The 8,368-nt window shown below is 58.1% G+C and overlaps 1 protein-coding gene across 1 annotated transcript in view; it reads left to right on the top strand.

The window, feature by feature from the left end:
* The window catches only part of TWF2 (twinfilin actin binding protein 2), a 59,205-nt gene extending 51,411 nt beyond the window's left edge, over positions 1–7,794 (top strand). Inside the window, exons 6-9 of the mRNA XM_075004929.1 lie at positions 1,885–2,010; positions 2,166–2,316; positions 2,612–2,733; positions 3,527–7,794. Of these exons, the coding sequence (XP_074861030.1) occupies positions 1,885–2,010; positions 2,166–2,316; positions 2,612–2,733; positions 3,527–3,694 (567 nt within the window). The 3' untranslated portion in view covers positions 3,695–7,794. The remainder of the gene's footprint in view (positions 1–1,884; positions 2,011–2,165; positions 2,317–2,611; positions 2,734–3,526) is intronic.
* Positions 7,795–8,368: the final 574 nt, after the last annotated feature.

The raw sequence follows: 8,368 nt of genomic DNA on the forward strand, positions 1-8,368 counted from the left end.
GGGGCTGGGACCCTGTTGCGTTGGGTGCTGTACAGACCCAGAACCAGATGGGAGACGCACAGAGCAAGCCCTCGGCCGGCAGTGAGGGTGTCGGCCGAGCAGGTTCTCCTCAGAGCTCTACAGAAAATGCGCTCGCGTGGCAAAACTGGCGAGAGCCATCGTGCAGCTAAGGGGTTCTTGTGGCTGACAAACGAGGGCGAAACACTCCAGCTGCTGGTGGAAGTAGAGTTCGAGCAAGCAAACGTCGCTTCCCATTCCTGTTGCGTTTGAAATCCCTCTGTTGCGAGGCTGTGGAGTGCTGGATCGCGTGTTTCATGCCCCAAGTTATTTTTAACCGGACATGTGCATGGGTGACCCGGGGTCCTCTCCCTCCCTGAAATCTTTCCTCACGGCTCACCCACCTAGGCAGGGATCAGCGCTGGGGAAAATATCTCAGCGAGACCTTTCCCTGAACACAGAGCAGCTCATGGGAACAAGTTGTCAAGAAAATGCTGCTGGGCAGGGGGCGGTCAGGAAATTCTTTCTGGTCTGTCTCACTCCATGTGGCCCCGTAAATCTCTCCGAACCGGTCTCTAGCACAGGGGCGAGTAAACTTTTCACGATGGGCCCCACTTTTCGTTCCTGCAGTTAGCAGGGCCCCCTGTCCCCCTCAACCTGTCTGACGTAATACAAACCCTGCAAGTGAGCAGCGGTCTCCTGGAAATGATGCACCACACTCCCTTGGTGGTGGTGGTCACGGTAGAGGGGTGTACGATCACGCTGAACCCCGCCCCCCTTATGAAATTTCCCAGGGCCAACCAGCTCTCGTTGCTCCAGGGCCTGCGGTCTGAATAGCGGCCGCCTGGCAGCTGTCCTTTTGTCTGAAAGCTGATCGTCTTGGTGAAGTGAGGTGACTGGACTTTTGGTGGCCTCTGTGACTTTGTGTCACGACTCGCCCAGTACTGCCACGTCCATGTGGTGCTTTGAAGAGGGCGGCCATCTTGCACGCGCTCCTGCCCTCAGCACGCCGGCCGCAGGCTGCCACTGAATTCTGAAGAAGCCCAGATGGGAAAGAGGGACACGGGGGTTCAGTCGCTTACCTCCAGTGACCCTGGTCTGAGCCGCTTCCTTAGCTTTATGGTGGATCGTAAGGGTGGGGGAAGAGAGAGTTTCTCCTCCCTTTGCTTCTGAGTGGCTTCCTGCTTCGGGGCCGTCTGACGCTAGGTCCTCCAGGCCTTCGGTGGAGATGTGCTGAGAGGAGCAGGTCTTGCTGGTTGTTTTAACAGCAGCAAGCTCCAGGCGCAGCGCAGCCCTCGTGAGTTGGGAGTCCATAGTTGAGGGCCCCCTTCGGAGGGTGTGAACCTCCTTGTCCCTGCTGAGTATTGTTGCTAGTGAGGGTGTGTGCCTGGAGGGGATTCTCCGCAGCTCCACGTAGGCCTCCAAGATGAGCAGCAAGACCCAGAGAGACGTGGTCTGGCAGAGTTGGTGCGCTGGTCTGACGCTTTGCCGCGCTGAGCCGGGCTGCTCCATGAGGTGGTTTCCAGGTGGCCCTCCACGTCCTCCCAAGAGACAGCCACGCTGCAGTAGAGCAGCCTTGAGGCTCCCGGACGCGGGGCCACTTGCGCATCTGGGGCGTACAGCACGCTGGCCGGCCGCGTGCGGTCAGGAGCGCTTCTGTGGACTGGCTGGCTGGGTGGTGCACAGGATCACGGCTCTTGAGCCCCCCCCCCGTCCGCGGCGGTTGGGTTCTCACCCACCATGCATTGTCTCCTGCCTAGGAGGTCAGTGGGTGGAGTGTCCCCCACCCTGGCTGCAGCAGAGTAGCCCAGTTTGTGGTGGTTTCAGTTTGCTTTACCCCCCGCTTCCCGGCCCCATGTCACTGGCCCGTGGGGTCTCTGTTCTCAGGTGAAGACGGAGATCAGCGTGGAGAGCAAACACCAGACGCTGCAGGGCCTGGCTTTCCCGCTGCAGGCCGAGGCGCAGCAGGCCATCCAGCTGCTGAAGCAGAAGAAAATCAATTACATCCAGCTGGTAAGGAGGCCGGGTGGGCTCCCTGGTGCTGTGCCCCCCTCCCGCCCCCCGGTGCTCCTTCCTTGAGTCTGCAGAGCCACCAAGAGGCCACGGCAGTGTTACGCGCTGATCTCCCTCTCTCTCTCCCACCCCCACCCCCTTTCCCCTTCCACCAGAAACTGGATCTCGAGCGGGAGACTATAGACCTGGTCCATACGAATGCCACGGAGCTGGCAGACCTCCCCAGGAGGATCCCCCAGGACTCCGCTCGCTATCACTTCTTCCTGTACAAGCACTCTCACGAGGGCGACTACCTGGAGTCTGTGGGTGAGCTCTGCCCAGCCCTCGGCCAGGGACTCGTATCCCCCGAGAGCCCCGACTCCGGCGGCTCCTTGCCCTGGGCGCACGTGATGTTACTCCGCCTTCTGCCCACGCTTGTGGTTTTCCTGCCCTGTCTCTGGCAGCGAGCGCGGCACAGGCCTGTGTGTGGGGCCCTCCTGTGAGCATGCTGGGCAGAGCCGGGTGGGACCCAGGCTGGCTTCTGACCCTTGGCTCCCCATTCACAGCTGTTCCTCAGCGGTGAAGGCCAGGGTTAGGCTGACCGTCTCACCTTCTCTCGCAGTGTTCATCTACTCCATGCCCGGGTACAAGTGCGGCATTAAGGAGCGCATGCTCTACTCCAGCTGCAAGAGCCGGCTTCTCGACACTGTGGAGCAGGACTTCTCCCTGGAGATTACAAAGAAGGTGAGTCTGTGTCTCCCATCGTGCTCCCAGCTGGAGAATGCAGAGAGAGACCTGGGTGCTTGTCTCCCGAGGGGGTGAACAATGAGGAGGGATTGGAATTGTTAGGTGGTCCAAAGCTGGGCGAGAGAACATCCGAGGTGACCATCCACGGGCAGGGTCCTCAAGAGAAGTGGCCCATGTCCTGTCCCTGGAGCCAGTTCAGAGCATGCAGGAGAACATACCCCAGGGGCCCTGGCAGGGCTGGTTCCACCGGGATAGGCTGGAGCAGGATTTCTCAGCCTTTCTGGTCCCAGAGAGCAGCTGGCTGTGTGGGGGAGACCTCGGGGGCCGGCGCCAGCCTGTGGAGCGGTTGTTGAGAAATGCCGCCGGAGGGGACCTCGGAAGACACTTCCCTTCGGGAATGTCCGACTTAAAACCTCCGTCAGATCAGTGTGGATGGGACTTAGCGTAGTGCCCGAGGGGGCGTATCGGGGGAGGGGCGTTGGCTGTCCAGAGGGCGTTTTGAAGGTACAGTGGTGTGGCTCTGAGGTAACTGCTCCCCTGGAGCAGCCGGGAGCTCGGCCATTGCCAGCAGCTCTCTGGAAAGCCGTATCGGCTCTGTAGGGCGGGACGCCTCAGCCATCCGAGCCGAGCTGGATGGTGGGGAGCAGAGGGTGGGGAGCTGGTGTTGCTCCAGGGGTCGTTGAGGCGGCAGTGGGGGGCTCTCATCTCAAAGCTGGGGGACGAGGCCGCTCCCCGTTCCCCGCAGGCGCCCGGCTGGGCGGCAGCATTAATGTGCCCTTTTGTGCGCCAGATCGAGATAGACGACGGAGCCGAGCTGACGGCGGAGTTCCTGTACGACGAGGTCCACCCCAAGCAGCACGCCTTCAAGCAGGCCTTCGCCAAGCCCCGGGGGCCCGTGGGGAAACGGGGACAGAAGCGACTGATCAAAGGGCCAGGAGAGAACGGCGAGGACAGTTAGATCCCCAAGGGCAAGAAGCCGGGGCAGGAACAGGGCCTGTGAACTTCTGAGGGCGTCCAGAAGGGCATCTTCCCCAGGAGCCATGGCTCCACTTCCAAGCCTGCCCACTGAGCCCGGAGAGGACTTCCCCCCTCCTCCTCCTCCTGCTCCTCCTCTTCAGTGAAATCGTGACCGCCTGGCTTCGTTTGTGGGGTGGAGATCGGGGGCGGGGGAGGGATCTGTGGGTGTTTTATTTTCTCCTCCCCCCCCCCGGCTTGCTCTTTTGTTGTGTAACTCCTGAGCCGAATGGTGGTTCTAGTCTGAAATGAGATTTAAACTCACGCGCGTGACTCCGCCTGCCTTGTGAGCTGGTTTAGCTGGTGCCTGCGCGGACCGAAGGATAGGAGTCCCGTTTGGGGCCGGTAGGACGAAAGCGTGTTGTGTGGTGCTCTGTGTCCAGGTCCCTTTCCTCAGCTGGCCCGTGCCCTGGTACAGGTGTGCCGGGCAGCTGCCTCCCCGAGGGAAGGGGTCAGCACCTCTGGGAGTCTGGGGCAGGACCACTGGCGTTCCCAGCCGCAGCTCTTAAACCAGGCGCTGTTTCCCTTTGCCCCCAGTTGGCTTCACGGCAGCTGAGCTGAGAGGATGAGGGAGGCGAGCCCTGAGCCGTCAGCCTCCGCTGGTGGCTCTTTGCTGCCTGGGCTTTGATCCTCTCGGCACTCTGGATGCTGCCTGAACACAGCCAGCTCATTTGGACCCGTGGTCTCCAGTACCTGGCTCTGGGCCGCCTCCCTGCACTGCCCTGGTGCGGGAACCTGTCTCGCTCCCAGCTCTAGGGCTGCATAACCATCCTGCCCTGCTTCACCGGGACTCAATCCTAAACCTCTGGCACCTGTTGTGTCTTGAACCCATCACCCAAACCTACAGGGACTTCGGAACATGGGGTAGCATCTCGCAGCCAACCGGGGGCATGTTATGCAACCCAGTCCCCCCATAACATCATTCATCCTCTCGGGTGACTGTTGAACCCCTCGTTATGCCCAGCAGTTGCATGCCCATCCTTCATTCCAGCTCTGCTTTCCCCCAGCCGGGCAGTGGAGATCGCCCCTGCTAGCTGTGGGCTGCATTATGTGGTCACGCTGATTACTAGCTGTGTGGTTTTGCTCTGCTGGGCTGGGAGAAGGCTGCTGCTGGTGATGTTACCTGCTGCCTTCTGCACCTTGGTTAGCAGGGTCGTCTGTTCACCCTGACCGGGAACACTTGGTGCCTGAAAAAGACAGTTGTAGATCCATGCAAACCAGGTTGGGCAAAAGCATGTCCCAGGGATGGAGGAGGAGGAGGAAAGGCCCGGGAGGAAAGGCGTGGTGAGCTGTGGAGGTGATGGGGAAGGTGGAAGGAGCATGTGCAGCCCAGGCCCGCTAGAATGTCCAAACCATCACTGGGAACAGGGGAGATTTGTGGCCAATCCGCTTAGCAGATGTGTGTTCCTGTGGGTCTCAGTATTTAGTGCACGTCGTTCCCTGGGCCGCCTCTGACTTATCCGCATCGTGCCTGAGGGGATTTGGCCTTTTCCATCCCGTAGAATTGTGCGGTCTCATGTCAGAGTGAAGCCGTTGTTTGCTTTATTCTGTTGGCTTCCGTGGAAACAACGTGTCAGCCAGGGCGATCTTCTCTAGCAGGGATCGGCCCCGACTCTGAGGAGGAAGAGCCTGGAAGCCTGTAGCAAGGGTCAGCTCATCCATTCCAGGCGTCAAACGGTGGTGACTTGATCAGACCAAGATAGGGAGGTGGTGAGGAAGGGATGTTATGAGCCCGTTTGCTCAGCCCACCTGTTGAAAGGGAGAAGCGTCTCTTTGTTGCTGGTTTTTCAGCAGTCCCCTAGGTCCCAGGGTTTGGCGGCTGGCCTTGTCTGCTGGAGGTGATCCTAGCATTGCTGGGACGGCCGACTCTCTGATGCCCAGCAGCGGGTGAAGGGTAGGTCTTGACCACGCAGGAGACACAGACGGTCCTTGCCAGGGATTTAGCTGTGGGCGCTCACTCGTCTTCCCAAGCACAGACTATGCAGTCGGTCTCAGTCTCAGCTGGGTCTTCACCTGCCTGGCTTTTCAGTGACACACTTACTTTTCCTTCCAGTAGTGATGTGCCCGAATCAGTGGGCTTCTCTTGTGACCACGGCGTGAGCTATCTGGGCACATGGGGGAAGTGAGGACCCCTCTCTTGAAATCAGTGGCTTACAGGCCTGCACTCCTGTTTTCCCGCAGAACGACGCAGTTCTTGCTGACCCTTCTGACTGTCCGACCGTCTGTCCCTTTGCCCTGCCTCTTTGGGGGCATTACGTGAAAGGGTCCGCGTGTGGGGTGGGTATTCGATGCATGCAAGGACCTACTCTGCCCATGCTTTATATTGTGCAGTGGGACAGAAACTCCTGCTGGGGCATCCCTCTGCCACCGTGAGACCCAGTGAAATCAGTGATCTGTGTTGTGTTCGTTTGTCATGCTGGTGCCTCCATGTTCTGGAGCAGTGAGTTCTGGACCAGCTGCTTAGGAAAATGGTGTTGCAGAGTTCTAGTCTCTCTCCCTGGGCTGGGAATTGATTTTTTTCGTCCTCAGCTGGGCCTGGAGGGTTTGTGGAGTTTAGGAGAGGTTTGAGTACAAGCTTCTGGCTGCCCTTGAGCACAGGAGAAGACACAGAGACCTGGTCATCTTGTAGGTGTGGGGCATTTCTGTGGTGACGGTAGCTGTTGACCTGTTCTCTGGCTCCTGTCTCTAAAGTCTCTCCCCCATTTAAAAGAAAGTTAATCCGTTCTAGAAGAGTCTGCAATGTAAACTAAACCCTCCAGGCTGTCTCTGGGCCTTGTGTTTTTCAGACTCATCAGTCGTGACCCCCACTGTGGAGGCAAACCATTGCCAGGTGATGGTGGTGGCAGTCCATTTGGGTCTCTCCTAGCACACGATCAAATATAGCTATAGGACCTGTCCGAAATTGAGTAGAAGCAGCGAGAATCAGTAGCTGGTGTCAGTACTTCCCTCCTTGCCCACTTATTCCATAGAGTAGCCCCGTGTTCCAAGGCCAGCTCCTGTCCTGGGGTAGCTGAATCACATGGGATGAAGGGCTGGTGATGTAGCCAGTTTTCACCCCTCTCTAAATTTGTGGCTGGGATGGAGTCTGTGACTTTGACCACTGGGCCCGTGAGAGTGATGTCAGGCAGGCCTCGGGCATGGAGAGTGGGTGAGATCTTTGGAGGCTCGTTGAGGTACTTAAAGTACCAGCCTGAAGGTCATCTACTGCTCTCATGATGGGGCTGTCTGCAGTAGTTCTTTCTCTTAGCCCCCTTTCTTTCGGGGAGTTGGAGGAAGGGCCACCTTGCCTCACTCTGCCCTCCAAGTTGCTCTATCAGCCCTTACCATGGGGCCGCTCTGGCCCTTTTGAGGCCCCTTCCACACCAGCCTGAAGGTTCTCGTGGTTGTGCAGGCCAACTCACAGCTGGCACGTGTGGGGGCAATGGGCCCAGGTGCCTGTTCCTCGTGCTAGGACACTGTTGGGCTGGGCTCTGGCCTGAAGCCCTGGTCTCATGTCTGGCCTGGGGGGTGCATAGTCCATCCAGCTGGTGCTGAATGGTGGAAACCAAGGAAGCTCTTGGTACTGACAGCACCCAAAAAGAATGGATTCAGGTCGGGGTGTTACCGCAGTTGCTGACTGCACGGCCATGGGAAGTTGGAGGGCAGCACCTAGGCCAGAGGATGGGAGATCTCTCATGGCTCCCAGTTAATGTGAGTGGCCAGCAGCCTTCCAGTACACATTGGTAGTGCTGTAAACTTGTCTGCATGAAGGATCTTTTAGGGGGGAAATTCTCTCCTGGTGCTATCAGCCTATTCAGCTGAAGCAGGGGCAGCCCGAGGCAAGACTGGCAGCTTTGGGGGTCTTTACCAACAGGTCCTGGAGATAAGTTTGCCAGATCGATGTGCAGGAAGCGTCTTTGGCATTCGGCAAAAGAACTGCAGCTGAACTGGCGCTAGCAGGCGCAGGTTGGGTGGCGGCGGGGGTTGGAGGTTGCGGGGAGAGAATCAGAACACACTGTACCGAACACTGTATTTTCTATAGAATAAAATATTTTTAAAACAATTCGACTCGGTGGACGTTTCCTGCCTGTCTGGCACTGCCCAGTGCCAACTCCCTCCAGTACAGGCCCCGGGGGTGGCAGCCACTGAAACCGACAGGCAGCCAACCAGGCCTGTAATGCACCTGGCAGAAGTCCTAGGTGCAGCTAGGGGAAGCCAGGGATGAAACTGACATTGCGATAAAATCCCTCCGTCGTTTTTTCACCCTGGCGACTTGTTGCTGTTGCCATGATTTTGGGATGCGTTGGCGGGAGTGTTGTGACAAGACATGAGACGTTATTCTGCTCTGCTCTGCGCTGATTCGGCCTCAGTTGGAGGGCTGTGTCCAGTTCTGGGCACCGCATTTCTAGAAGGATGTGGAGAATTTGGAGAGGGTCCAGAGAAGAGCGAGAAGAACGACTAAAGGTCTAGAGAACATGAGCTATGAGGGAAGACTGAAGCAGTTGGGCTTGTTTAGAAAAGAGGCGGTGGAGAGGGGACACAATAGCAGTTTACAAGTACCTAAAACAGTGTTATGAGATCCCATGTCTATGGCCCTCAGTGCAGTCTGATGTCTCCTGGCCTCTGTGGCGCACAGCCT

This window comes from Carettochelys insculpta, chromosome 11, assembly GCF_033958435.1.
Source record: "Carettochelys insculpta isolate YL-2023 chromosome 11, ASM3395843v1, whole genome shotgun sequence".
NCBI classification, from domain to species: Eukaryota; Metazoa; Chordata; order Testudines; family Carettochelyidae; genus Carettochelys; species Carettochelys insculpta.